The 14,248-nt window shown below is 44.2% G+C and overlaps 4 protein-coding genes across 4 annotated transcripts; all 4 read right to left on the reverse strand.

The window, feature by feature from the left end:
• Positions 1 to 292: 292 nt before the first annotated feature.
• TEOVI_000449200 (dynein intermediate chain IC140 (IDA7), putative) lies at positions 293 to 2,722 on the reverse strand (the record flags this gene model as incomplete). Its single annotated transcript, XM_067227257.1, has 1 exon — positions 293 to 2,722. The coding sequence occupies one exon, from the start codon at positions 2,720 to 2,722 to the stop codon at positions 293 to 295; it is 2,430 nt and encodes an 809-aa protein (XP_067083358.1).
• Positions 2,723 to 6,122: 3,400 nt separating this feature from the next.
• TEOVI_000449300 (eukaryotic translation initiation factor 4E, putative) lies at positions 6,123 to 6,824 on the reverse strand (the record flags this gene model as incomplete). The annotated part of the gene is made up of 1 exon (XM_067227258.1): positions 6,123 to 6,824. One exon carries the CDS (start codon positions 6,822 to 6,824, stop codon positions 6,123 to 6,125), a length of 702 nt encoding a protein of 233 aa, XP_067083359.1.
• A 1,909-nt stretch (positions 6,825 to 8,733) lies between these two features.
• Positions 8,734 to 9,459, reverse strand: TEOVI_000449400 (uncharacterized protein; the record flags this gene model as incomplete). Its single annotated transcript, XM_067227259.1, has 1 exon — positions 8,734 to 9,459. One exon carries the CDS (start codon positions 9,457 to 9,459, stop codon positions 8,734 to 8,736), a length of 726 nt encoding a protein of 241 aa, XP_067083360.1.
• Positions 9,460 to 10,976: 1,517 nt separating this feature from the next.
• Positions 10,977 to 11,447, reverse strand: TEOVI_000449500 (uncharacterized protein; the record flags this gene model as incomplete). Its single annotated transcript, XM_067227260.1, has 1 exon — positions 10,977 to 11,447. The coding sequence occupies one exon, from the start codon at positions 11,445 to 11,447 to the stop codon at positions 10,977 to 10,979; it is 471 nt and encodes a 156-aa protein (XP_067083361.1).
• Between the last annotated feature and the right edge of the window lie 2,801 nt (positions 11,448 to 14,248).

The raw sequence follows: 14,248 nt of genomic DNA on the forward strand, positions 1-14,248 counted from the left end.
GCTAGCATGATGCGCTATAGTTGAGGTTTCCAACACTCTCGCATTATTAGTCTGAAGCAGGTATTGGAGCCGCTGCTCCCTACACACCAAGCACCACAGGTTCCACACACACACACACGGGAGAAAGACACGTGCTCATCACCCTACTCCAGTCTTACCGCACTGTCCTGCAACATCATGGGCCACTCGAGATCTCCCACATTCCCCTCTTTCCCTTAAACAAAAGGGTGCAGTAGGGACAGATTTGCTTGTTGATGTTACCTTGTGTCTTCCCGCTCCTCCTGCTGCATCCTCAAATTGGTGAGGCCCGTGTATCCGCACCGTCGCCGTCAAGTTCGCTCAGGGACATGGTATCTTCCTCCGGCCTGAAGGCTTCAACCTTTGCCAGGAATTCTGCGTCCCTGTGATGATCGTAGGCGTAATAGTTGTCTTCATTTCCCCAGTTGCTGTCGGCGGTGATGGCAGCTGGGGTTTCGTGGTCCCGGTCTCTCATCTTCGGCGCCGCGTGGCCGTAACGGTCTCGCTCACGGTTCCTCTCGGACCAACGCCACTGGAAGAAAAGCACGCGCCGCACCTCACGTTCGAGCACCGCCCGGAAATGCCGTTGCTCCCCGCTCGGACCGCGTGACAACACCTTTGGCAGGGCGTACCAATGGAAGGAACCTACACTCGTGCCGATGGCAACGTATTGAACATAAGTGGCCGGAACTGACGCCGGGGCCGGTTTAAAATTAATAACAGTGATGGCATCCTGCACCAGCTGGTGAACAAGCAGAGGTTCACTGTTTCTATCGAGCAAATCCCACACCAATATCTTACCGTCGGCAGTACCAACGACGAGAACACTCACACGTGTGGGCGACCAGCGCGCACACGTTATGGCTGTGTCATGTTGCGGCGATGTTAGAATGGGGAATTCAGTTCCCACACGCCATATTTTGAACTGCACATCCCCACATGTCAGGTAGACGTCACTGATCGTAGGATGGCGCTGTATACTGTACACGGGGCCAGCATGCCCACGGATCAGCTGCTGCACGACACGAACATCCTCTGAACCGGCAGAAAAATCACGTCGTTCGTCAGGCACTAACATACTGCAGACAGCAATCTCACCGTGCAAACTTCCACAGCATGCACGATAGGAAGGTGTTTCCGAAGCCTGCAAACCGTCGACATGGAAGCGGAAACCCGCAACATCCCCACCACCACCCGGTTTCGACATTTGGAAACGGAGGAGTGGCACCCATGGAAAATCCTCACCGCCAATACGACCTTGGTGCTTCATCTTTCGGAGTTTATCAGCAGGAAGGTATTCGGGACGGATATCCCACACACACATATAGCCGTCATCACTCAAGGACACAAACTGTCGCCCCTCTTGAGTCACCGTTTGCTTTCCACCAAAGGCACATTCTAAACCGTTAGGAAGCCATTGGATGTCGTGCACAGCCCGACGGTGTGATAGCTCCATGCGTGAAGCCTGGCATGGTTGCAAATGAGGTACCAGAACATCTCCATCACGCCTCATGGTTACACCTTTTACGTTCATCGGCATTGGAGGAATATCTTTGGGACCGTGCTCCGCGCGGGCTGCTGCAGTTGGGTCGAGTGTCCGGTCCTTTGGAGACCTTGTACCCGCAGCTGAACCCGAAATTTTGTCAAGATCCCATAGGAATAGTTGCCCATTCATTGCTCCACCCGCAATTAGATTTGTTCTCAATGGGTTAAAGCGCACGACCTGTATTTCAACAGGAGCTTCGAGTAGTGCATAGGGATGCATGGGGTCTGCGAAGTCCCACACAAGGTTGGTGACAGTTTCGCATAATTTTTCAGCCTCGATGCGTTGCTCAAGGTTGTGCCGTGCAACTGACGCTATGCACACAACATCATCTTTACTTCTAGAGCTGCGCCAGCTTATGGAAGACACGCGCAAGTCCTTCATGGTGGTGTGAGTGTAGTTACCCCTCTCAATAAGCACAATATCGTCACGAGAACCGACAATAGCGTAATCCTCGGAAAACATAGCAAAATCATCCTGGTAGATGGGAATCTCGTAGTTTTGCAGAAGGCAGTGTAACGTGCGTGGGAGAACCTTTGAAAAGAATCCCCTCATAGCTGACATGTCTACTGGCGGCAATGGTGTACCACGGATGCACATATCCACCAGCGTCGGTTCCGCCTGAACAGTAGCATCAACCTTGCGGGAAAAGGGTGTTTGCGAAGGTCGGTCCATCACCGGTGCCACTGCCTGAACACTTGCATCCACTTCATCCCTCATAATTTCATACAGCGCATTTACAGTTCCACGTTGGTCGCGACTGTCTTCACTTGCCTCCTTTGTCAAGTAATTAGCATTTCCGAGGCGTTGATGCAGAAGAATGTCTCGTCGCACTTCAAATGCTACACGAACCTGAGGCCGTTTCTTCACATTATAGCCATTCTCTTCAATAACCTCCTCTTCGCTGCCTAAGCTCTCCCATGTTCCTTTCGGTACAATTGTCTTGAGCCCTTGGGCAACTGCTAATAATCTATCAGACATCCAATCCGTAGCGCATCCGGTGGCGACCTTCTCCGATGTTGCATGAGAGAATCGAAACAATGTGTTGATCCCATCGCCGCTAGAAGCCACACCTAACGGACTTGCCAATTCCGTATCACTGGTTTTATTCGTGGCTACTGCCTCCGCCAGTAGTTGATCATCCTCTGCTTCCGTAGACATATTTTTTAATCCCTTCCCCTTTCCTCTATTACCTCTTGCTTTTGGTCCCAAACACACAATCCCCTTCTCTCCCTCTCAGAGTTTACTCTCGCAAGTTTTTGTCCACACACCTTTCGTACCTGCACACAAACGCTTCTTTTTACAGAAGCCACTTTTTTGGAAATTTAAAAAAAAAAGGAGGAGATCTTTTACGGGGCCTGTTGGTTTCTCCTTCCTAATGATTTCCTCCTCTCTTGCCTACAGGCTTTGCTTTCTTCCTCTCTTTTTTTAAAAAAAAAAAGAAATATGTTTAATTGTTGTTTCTTCTCAAATATTTTTGCTCCGCCTCAGATAGTTGGCGTGTATAAATTTGGTTACTTATTGGGGGAGGGAGGGAACAGGGAGAGCATAATATAGCAATAAAAATTTAAAACAAGCGAAAAAAAAAAAGAAAGACAATGGAAGAAAAGAGAAATGCAAAAGAAAGAAAACGAACAGTTTTTTACAGTACATGTAGTAATAAGAGAATCGTAAATGAAAGCAAAGAAAAGCATAAATAAATAATTTTCCACTCCGCCGGTTGCAGCGACACGCACACCTTCGTCATACTCACACCGCGTGAAAGGGTGACGATGAAGCCGAATCAATAATAAATAAAGAGGCCAAGAGAAAAGGAAGAAAAAGATGGCAATACTTCCCATCTTCCTGCTTCGGACATACCCAGTCGAGAAAAAAAAAAGTAAAAGAAAAAGCCACAATAAACAACCACGACAACAACTCATTTAAAAAGAAAAGAAAAGAGAAAAAGTTAACCAATTTCCTCGACCGTCTCATGACTCCTGCCCACTTTCGGTGTCAAGCTAACAGGCTGCTTATGGTACATGGAGTGTACGGTAGCAACTGCTCTAACTGCTCTTCTTGCTTTCTTCCTTCTCTCTTTATTTTTTTTTTTGGTATTTCTTGCCCCGCATTCATTTCATTCAGTTATGCAAGGCTTATGCACCACAGACACACAACCACACACAAAGCCAGAACTGCACAGCGCAAAGAAGGAGGGAAGAGGAGGGAGGAGGAGGAGGAGAAGAAGGGAAAAGGAAAAGGAAAAGGGGGGGGGAATAATAATAAAAACAAAACAGCTTTACGAACCAGAAAGAAAAGTAATACCAACCACAATCATTACGGAAGCCATAAGCGGAACTGCAGCCAGTGAACATTTATTTCACAAAACGTGCCGCACTTGTCTTTGCAAATATGTCCCACGCGTCTTTTTATTGTGTCCTAATGCCTAATAACATTTTCATCTCGTGGAAAACACAAGCAAAGAGACACAAAATACACCACCATCCGCCTTCCCTTCCCTTCCCTTATCTATTTCTTCACCTCCCACACCACCACCACCAAACACCAACACTAGCACATACGCACATACACGTAAAATAAAATAAAAAGAAAATGAAAAAGAAAATCACAAAAATGTGCATATGGTGTGAAATTAGATGAGGTACGAGGTTGGGAAAGGATGGAGGGAGGGAAAGAGAGAGAGAGAGAGAGAAGATAAAAACAAATAAATATATTTCAGCAAAACACAAGTGCGAACACCGAAGGAAAAAAAAAGAAAAAAGACCCACCGAAAGAAGGAAAAGAAAAAAGAAGGGAAGAGGGATGTGGAATGTGGGAGTAACAAAGAAAGCGCGTAACAAAACGGTGGTTAAATATGAAAAAGAGAAAGAGAAAGAATGAAGAAGAAGAAGAATAATAATAATAAAGAAAAGAAAAGAGAACAAAAGAAAGAGAAGTGACAGAGGAATGCAAAAAGTCAGCGCTGCGGAACCCACCACTATTTTTTGTTTTCTCCCCTTCCCCTCTTTTTTTTTATTTTTGGTTTCTACACTCTCCTTTCCCTCACCATTTGTTTCCTTCTTTTACTACCAGTTGGCGAAAATGAAACGGAGACGGCTTTTGTGATGACTGAAGTTAAGGGAGGGAAAGAGTGAGAAGTAAAGCGCCAATAAATGTAATGAAATAACTGAGAGTCAACAAAGGCGAAACATAACCAAACAAAAAAAGAGCAAAAAAAAAGAGAAAAAGCACCACGCGACTCAGCCGACATTTCTTTACTTCTCCACACATAAATTACCGGTACGCTCCATTATCTTCATTTGTTTGCGGCCCCCCCCAAAAAAAAAAAAAATCCCATAGCTCCCACTTATCAATTGTACTTCGTTCAATAACATCTCTTATTTCTCCTTTTTTTTCTTTTCTTTACCTCCTCTCTTTTCATATTACAACAGCGAAAGTTTTCGATGAGTTCATGCGTTTCTTAACACATCGCACACCGATTGTCTTCTGTTAGTAACAAATAGTGAGGCACAAAGTGGAGATTGGGGAACTTGTCATTCAGGTGGGAACGCAACACAGCACAGTATAATACACAAGTGAAGAGAACAGAGAGAAAAAAAATTAATAGTTAGACGAATATGTAACGTTATTATGTGGTACGCCGTGGAGGGAGCCGAAGTTTTAAGAAGAAACGCACATCCATACCTTCTTATACCTATCGGTTTTCCCTTTCATTCCACATGAAATAACGTCATAATCAGCCGCTAGTGACCCTCTTTTCTTTCTTTTTTTTTTTTGCGATGGCGCCGCTTCGCTTCAGTTCCTTCCGCCTCGTTCATATATCAAGAGAGTCACTCTTCGTACATTTCGCAACCTCCTTCCTTCCTTCCTTCCTTCCTTCCTTCTCCCGTTGTTGAAATCTACGGAAACACAAGTCTCTTTTCTTTTCTTTTCTCCTCTCCCTTTCTCTCCCACACACAAACACACATCTTCTTTTCCATCCTGTAATGAATTGTCCTCCATTAATCAACAACCAAATTCAAGAGAAATATATGCGGAATGTTGACTCTGATTGTTCTCTGTGCGTGCTGTAAGTCGTCTGACATTTCTCCTTAGCTCTGGTGCATCATCTAAGGTCTTTTATTCTTGTTCACAGCCACAAGTCTTTCAGACCCATTTTTGTGTAGCGTTTCCCTCTCCTCACGTCTCTTCTTTCCTCACCCCACCAATCTCCAACTGGTCCCCCGCATTTTTATTTTGTTTTTGTTTTCGACATTGTTCTCAACTTCATGTATCTTCTCCTCTATCCCTCGCAGCACTTCTCTGTTTTCAGCGCACACCTTCGAAACTTTTAAAGCATCAGATAAACCACCCACCACACACATCGCGCACACTTACATGCATACACATTTCTCACATTTCCCTTCTCTCTTGTTTTGCCTTTCTTTTCAACCTTCTCTTAACCACAGGCGCGTAAATTCCCCTCTTCTTCCCTCCACATCCCTGTGGTTCACACATCTATTTCTTCCCCTTTTCTTTTTCCCCCCTCCCTCTCCTCCTCCTCCTCCTCCTCCTCTCCTCTTTAGGCCTTGCTAGCGCCATGGGCTGTGAAGATGGGTTTCGTTGCGGGTAATAAACCCGCCTCCTTCACCAACTGCTTTTCAATGGCAGCAACGGCGTCGGAGTCCGATGCGTCTTTTAGCCACAGCGCAATGCGATTGCAGTATTTCCGCTTTGTCAACACGACACCCATAATGTGTTCTCCCTCCACACCATAATCAAGATACTCACCTACCAGAGCTATGAGCACATTTTCCCAAACGGTGTCCAGTTCTGGTTTCTTATCCGCATCGGCACCATTATCCTTTCTCGTCTTTCCGCCACCTGCAGCTCCACTCTTGTCCGTCATGGTTTTATCATCGAGGCTCACCCACAACTTCCCACCAGCTTTGTTGTTGGGATCCTCCCACATTGGCTTAACGCCCTCACGGAAAAAATGGTACTGTGCTGAAACACGGAGGACATGGGGAGGTTTACAGTAGTGAAGCATCGCGAAGAAATCCTCCACCGTGCGTACCGTCATCACCTCGATAAGAGAAAGCTCCCATTGTTTGCAATCATACGTAGAAACCGAATCATACCAAAGTGTCCACGGGCGATTGAGCAAATGTCGCTTAACGCCCCTGTCAATAATAACATATCGATCATCAGCCTTAGCGGTTTGATCGCCAGCCGCGGAAACCTGATTCGCTTCCATCTCTTTCGCGCTTGATTCAGCCATCATAAACTATCTCCTTGGTTATCACTATGAAGTTGATTGAGGTGGGGAATGAGAGGGAAGAAACGGGTGCGTAAATTCATGCAAAAGTAAAATCAACACGGAAAAAGATACTAAACGAAACGCACACATAAATATATACGTATGTATTTTAGTGCTTTTGCGTGGTTGTTTGTTCGTTCGTTTGTTTGTGTATGCGTGCGTGCAAACGTCCGTGTTGTGATGATAAATAGTGCCACCAGGCCGACTTTGAAGGAATGAGAGGGAAAAGATGACCAGAACGAGTAAACAAATGAAGTGAAGGAAAAGGGTAGGGCTGAGCAAAGTAAATATATATGAATAAATATATGTGCGGGACGTGCGAGGTTGAACACCGTCGGACCAACTTAAATAATCTCAACATTTTCCTCCATTGGCACGGTAGCTTCACCGCCTTCTCCTTCTTGGAAGCGACCCTGCATGCCTCAGCCTTGTTAAAAAAAAAAAAAAAAGGAAAACAACCAAACAAACAAACAAACGGGCGCGTGCTTATTGCCTGGGAATCAACGCATTTGATAAGACAACAATAAAGAGAGGATAACATTGCTGGACAACCGAAGAAAAAAATCAAACACAATCAAAGTGGAGAAAACAACGGATCCAAAACACAACGACACCGACCAGGTGAAGGCCTAAAAAAACAAAGAGACATGCCAGTTCGCGTGCGTACACATGCAAAGGGCAAAATAGCCTTCATATTTTCTTTCCTCCACATTTCGCAAGATGAGCGAAATTGATAAGCAAAGTTACCCACAAACAGACAGCTTGGCGCACGGCTACGCAAAAACAAAACAAAAGAAATGAATAAAAACAACGCGCAAAAAAAAAAAAGTGACTCAATCACCTCCCTTAAGACAAAGTGGCTGGACCAAAGACACGCACACACACACACACACGCACGCACAGACAAATAAACAAACAAACACGAAATGGAAATAAAGAGGGGGGAAATAGGAAGTTATGGAGATTTGCCTGCGACAAATCATGGAGGGAATCCGGTGAAATGCGGTGGATACACACACACACACACACACACACACACAAAGTCCATTTGCCTTCCTATCGATTCTCTTCCAGTGGTTCCCGTTGCCGAAGTCGCTTTGTACTAGCATATTATCAACTCTCCTCCTCAAACACGTGGGCCAACCACAAATGCTACTGACACATTCATTAAATCCATCTTTTCCTTTCTCCAATCGCAGAAGCACCAAATACATCGAAAGTTTGCATCGCAGTGCGCTTGTTTGTTCCGCTTCTTTCCGCTCATTTTCACCATCGGATTTACCTTCATCTCTGCGAACGTGTCTTCTTACCTGTTCTCCCTTTTAAGTCCTTTCACTACCTCTCCTATTTATGCTGTGCCCTCTCTCGTTCTCACCTGCATCATTATTTACTTCTCACCACCGCATTTTCCCCATAGCTCATCTTTCTATTGGACCAGTCAGTTCAAATGCCACCCAGTGCAGGGGTCATCCTTTTTATTTCTTTCTTTCGCTTACCTCCATCAAATCCTACTTCTCAGCGCACACACAGACACAAACACATTACCTCCATGTACATAGTCAAGCAAAGGTGATACACGTTTATCATCCCCCCCCATTATTTACCTGCGATGGCTTATGCGTCTCCCTCCCGCTTCCATCTCTTCTCACATCCTTTCCTTCTTGGCCTCTCTGCGGAGCCCGCTGGTAAGAGAACCAGGAGTGATAAGATGCAGAAGTATATGTATGCACATATGTATATATAAATACATATATATATATATATATGTGCGGGTGGAAGGAGGAAGAAACTGGTAGACCAAAGGAAATAAAAATAATTTATGTGGGGAAGAAATGGAAGGCATTCCCCAACTACTTTTCTCTCAACCCCAACCTTAGGAAGGTCCATCTGCCTTGGCATCGTTATGGCCGTTGGGTCGACGCTCTCCGCGACGGACCCGACCCGCTCCACGACCTCCGCCCCAGTGCCGGCCGTGATGAGGTCGCTCATTCCCCCCTTCACATGGTTTCTCGGTCGCGCCCCGCTCATTTTCCTCCTCCACTTTGCTGTTGTGGGGACCACTCGAGCGAGCACCCGCTCCCTCCCGATGTCCCCGTGGTGGAGAACGGTTGCCTGCGACTGGGCTTCGGTCCCCGTCTCTGTTACTGTGATCTCTGTTTGTGTTTGACACCCGTTCTTCGTCTCTGTTACCGTAGTCCCGTCCACCTCCCCGAGATTGATGGCGGCGACTTGACGCGTTCCAGTCGTTGTGCTGGTGAGGACGCCCACCGCGCTGGTATTTACCGTTATCGTAACCGTTGGAAGACTGATAGTAGTTCCTGCTGTTATTGTTGCTTCCCCATTGACGATTTGCGTGCGGCGGACGCGCGTTGCCACGGTGCCCGAAGTGATGTGGCTGCTGGTGGTGCTGGTGTTGCTGATAACCCCCCCGGCCACGTCGGTTCGCGACCTGCTGACGGTTCTCCTCCAGCATGTCCTGAAGCGACTGGGTAACCTTTGTGAGTGCTTGGGGGTCAAGGCGCCGCGCCATATTGGTTATGGCGTCCACACAAGTCTCCTGCAACGCGTCGCCGCCTGCCGCCGAGTCGTTATTGTACATGGCTATGTGTTGTTGTTATTTTTGTTTTGTTTTTCTCCTTATATTTTCTTTCCTTCTTTGCCCTCTACCCCTATCTCTTATTTGTTCGGTTGCTGTTCTCTTCCCCTTTATGTCTTTTTCACGGTTTATTTTTTCTTTGGACAAATTATGATCACTTATTAACGAAAGGAGGAAGTGAGGCTCCCAGAGAAGACACCAATACACATACGAACAAATAAGCAACCGACTATTACAGAGGCTACTACACACTCAAATGCTTCACCACAACAACGCACAACTAGGGCGAGCACATAGGCAACAAAGGAAGAGCCCACAATGTGAAATTGAGGCGATAAAAATCACAGCAACAGTAGCGTTTGTGCGCATTTGTGTGTACGCTAATAAACACAGCACTTCCCGTTACTGTAAGGGCTTCTTTTCCCTCCTCGTCCCCTTTTGACCTTCCACCCCAAACCTGCACACTTCTATTACCCCATCCATTCTACACTTCAATGAAACAAAGTACCACTTCCCTAAACACACAAACGCAATAACGCACATATATATATATATATGTATACGCATGATCACATAAAAAAGACAAAACGGGCGGGTTAACTCACTGCAGTAAGCTTCAGAGTTTGTCTGTTTGTTTGTTTTTTTTTTCCTCCTTCCCTCCTTGGACGCAGCTGGGTTTAGTGATGGTCGTCATGGTGGGACCATACGTACCGGTGCGGGTCATACACGAGGTCACGGGCATTATATTTGATCATCATCGCCGGATATTCGCCCAGCCAGAAGCCGACAGAAAATATGAAGAACATCCAACACGGGTCGCGGTTAAACTGCGAGAAGCGGCGGGGAACAAAACCTCCTAGAAGCATTTTGCTGAACTTTGGGAAGACAGATGATAAGTGCTTTTAGTCCCGTTTCTTTTCGATGCGTCTGAATTTGCTCCCTTCCTTTTTTTTTATTCGTTAGTGTTGGCCGAGTTGTTACCGTATTATTCGCTCTCCTTAAATAATCGCACTCCCAGTGAATGTGTTATATATAAACCAAAGAGAAAATAATAATGGTGGAGGAGTACAAAAACACGAATAATAATTAAAGAGATTTCAAAAATGGGGAAATTACTGCGTAGAGTTAATAATGACATACATCAAAGGGGTAAACGGAGTGCCGAGAGGCAAAGAAAAACACCTCGTATCGAAATGTTAAGGAGAGGAATGCAAGTGATTCAAAACAGTATCCTTCCAGAAGGTAGTAAAAAAGTAAGGTGGGAGGAGAATGAGAATGAGAAAGAGAAAGGGGGTAATATTCCGCCAGCGCAACCGCACACCAAAGCACGACTAAGAAGAGAATAAAAAGAATCGCATCATAGACAACAACCGAAACACAAAAAAAAACCGAAAAAAGAAAAAAGATTCTCTTCCTTTCCCTTTATTTCACGCTATTATTGTTATTTACTATTATCACCATTTTCACCATTGTGCTCTACACGCACAAAACCGAACAATCCTAACCCTAAAACCCCTGCCTTACACCATAGGGCTTAGAACTCGTCGCATCAACTCACCGGAATCATTCCGTTTCACCTGAACAACAACTGTTAGCTCCGACACACGTTTCGTGTCTGACATAAGCACCAACTGCAACGCGCCGACATGCTCGAGATATTTCCTCTCCACACCAGTCAAATTCATGGTTTCAATTTGAAACTCCGCCACGTATCGCTCCCCTGGTGAAAGCGGCGGCACGCCATCATATGTTTTATAAGGCTCGTGCATCAGCTCATTTTTTACATTCATTGGGGGCAGTAACTCCACAACACGGCGCTTATCAGCGATATCAGCGACAAATGTAAGAGCCCACTTTGGTTTCTCCACGGTGTGACTCACGCTGTACTGAAACCGCAACCTCAACGGCGAGTTCAAAGGAACATATGAACTGTCCTGCAAGCCGCCACCATGCACAAAGTCATGCAACTCAACCATCACTTCGCTCACCATAAACCGCAATATTTTCTCCCTTCAAAATCAGTCTATTCACCCTGATAGTAATAGTTTTGCTCCTGTTGTTGTTATGCGCTCGGCTTTGGTGTGATAACCTTCTCCCTCTCCTTTCTTTGACTCTTCTGTACTTCAAATAATATATATGTCCACTCAAATTTGACTTATGCTGCTTTAAGTTCACTTCCGCTTTTTCCTTTTAATTTCCGTTGCACTTCTTTCTTTTTCTTTTCTGTCACGTTACGTTATGGTAAGTTGTGTTATGTTGTATTCGGTCTTACCATTCCTATCGTTCCACTGTTGTTCCGTTACGCTTATTCAACTCACTCGCTAAAATAGTCCAAAACCGTAACGCCTCTGTGCATCGTTGGGGAATCACAAACATTGCGAGCGTTGCAACGGTAAAAAAAAAAAAATAATAATAATAATAATCAAATGAAAGAAAAGGAAATAAATATAAAGAAATATAAAGAAAGAAAAGGAAAAACGACACAAAATGAAAAGTAGGTAAATAGAGGGAAAAAAGCAGAGAGAAAAAAACAAAACAAAACAAAAAAAGAAATCGATATTACGGGGCAGCAGAATGGAGGAACAAAGCGGAATAAGGCGGAAAATTGCATAAAGAAAATGGCCAACAACACCGGAGGAATAAAAATGATGAAAACAAAAACATCCGAAACATCGTCCCTCTTGTGTTTTTCCTTTCTTTTCCTCGTTTTATTATTTTATTCCACTTCGTGTCCACAAAAGTTTGGTACAAAATTATAAAGCAAGGAGAAAGCACGAACTCAGAAGAGTAAGCGGCTGCCGTTAATATTTCTTTATCAACAGCTCTGGATGTGGAACTGGTTATTTGAGTTGTTGCACAGACCCCTCCTCCCCCCCCCCCACACACACACACTCATTCATAAAACAAAATGTGCACGCAGCAAACGTAAATAAAAAAAAACAAAAACGAAGAATAAAAAATAAAAAAAGAAACAAAAAAGAAACGGTTGACAGATTAGAGTTGGGGAGACTCACTCGTACAATTGGAAACTTTAAGTCCACGAAATATACTGTGAGTTTTCAGCACGAATACTACAAAGTGGGATAAAGTCATCCACCAATGATATGGTGAGCCCCTTCTCACGTGCTTCGACAAGTTTGCACCCTCTCAACCTCTTTACTATTTGGTGTCCTTTTGTTTATTTATTTATTATTACTATTGTTATTTTTTTTCTTTTTTTTTTCTTCTCTTTACCCCAACCTTACATGCACACACTTCTCAACCTAATAATTCCACCATTTGTCGAGCTCACTTTTCCTTTACATTCCCCCCCCTCCCCTTCGCTAACAATCCGCTCATTTCATCCTCCCTTCTCTGTTCAGTTGTTTTTGCTCTCAAAAACCTTTTTTATTTCTTTTTCTTTATTTTTTTTGAAAAAAAAAAGAAAATCCCTTCACTTCCACCACATCCCTCCCTCCGGTGTACTCCAAAACCACCACTAAAAACATGTGACCGCTTTATTTTATGTGTTATATTTCGAATATTAAATGCCGTTAAGTAATACAGCGCTGGTGCGTCCCTCGCAGTAGCGAATAAAAAGTGAGACGGTGATGGAAAGTGCACTGGTAGTTAAGAAGCGATTGAAGTTAGTCCAAAACTGCGTATGTGCCTCACCCATGGGGAGTGCCTTCGGTTGCTGCATGCCGGGGAACATTTTTCTTTTTCTCAAAAAACAACAACAACAAACAACCTTTTGTGTTTGTTTCTTTTTTTTTTTCGTTTGTTTGATTTACTTTTTCGCCTTGACGCAATAAACAACTTTGACGATAAAGAGAGAAAACAAAAAAAAGAGAGAAAGAAAGAAATATTGACAAATACACACAGATACATATATGTTATAACGCCGTGTCAATTATGCATGAAGAAAGCACAAGGATGAAAAGTAGTGTTAAGAATCCCACATCAAAATGCATAACAAATCCTCCCCCATATGGGAAGGAAAAAAAAAACAGCCAGTTGCCACGCCCGCGGGTAATGGAAGGAAAAAAAAAAAGTGATATTCCCGTATTATTCCGTGTTTGCGTTTTTCGTACGTGCGCTTGTTTCAAACGTGGCATAAAATCGTTTTCTCGTCCTTCTCTTTGCTTCCCCTCCTACCCCGACTTCTCCACTCGCCTGTGATTTTTCTTTTTAATTTTATTTTACCTTTTGCTCATCTATTAGTTGTTCACCTCGCAATTGCCCACGCAAATTAACGAAAAGAAAGGAGCAAAAACAACACAAGTAATGTAATAAGAAGGAGAAGTGATGAGAAATCCGTACACGCGGAATTTGACTACCCTTCTATCCGAACGTTGCAAAGGTAAAGGGGGGATGAAAGGATAAACAAATAAACATTTATATACAACATGAAATAAAATTTCCTTCACCTTCTTTTTTTTCTTTTAAGAAAGGAAAGACGAAAATAACAGGGACATTTTGGCCGTGTTTTCAAGATGATGAAAAAGACATGTCCCGCTACGCATGATATTACCGCACAGCTGAGCAATGCATGCACATGGAAGCAAAAAAGAAAACAGTGCCGTTCGACTGCCTTGTGGGGCAACCCATCGTGACGTCGTATGCCCCTCGACGTGTGGGGAAAAGTGAAATTATAATTATAATGAGGGAGGAAAAACTGTAAAAGAAAAAAAAAGGGAAACAGGCAGAGAGATAGATAGATAATTAAAAATTTAAAGAGTAAAGGGCACAAAAGCTACCGAGCCATCCCGTGGAGGTCCATCGCTGTTCAGAAGTCGATACCATCAGTTTG

This window comes from Trypanosoma equiperdum, assembly GCF_001457755.1.
Source record: "Trypanosoma equiperdum strain OVI genome assembly, contig: ctg_911, whole genome shotgun sequence".
In the NCBI taxonomy this organism is placed as follows: Eukaryota; Euglenozoa; class Kinetoplastea; order Trypanosomatida; family Trypanosomatidae; genus Trypanosoma; species Trypanosoma equiperdum.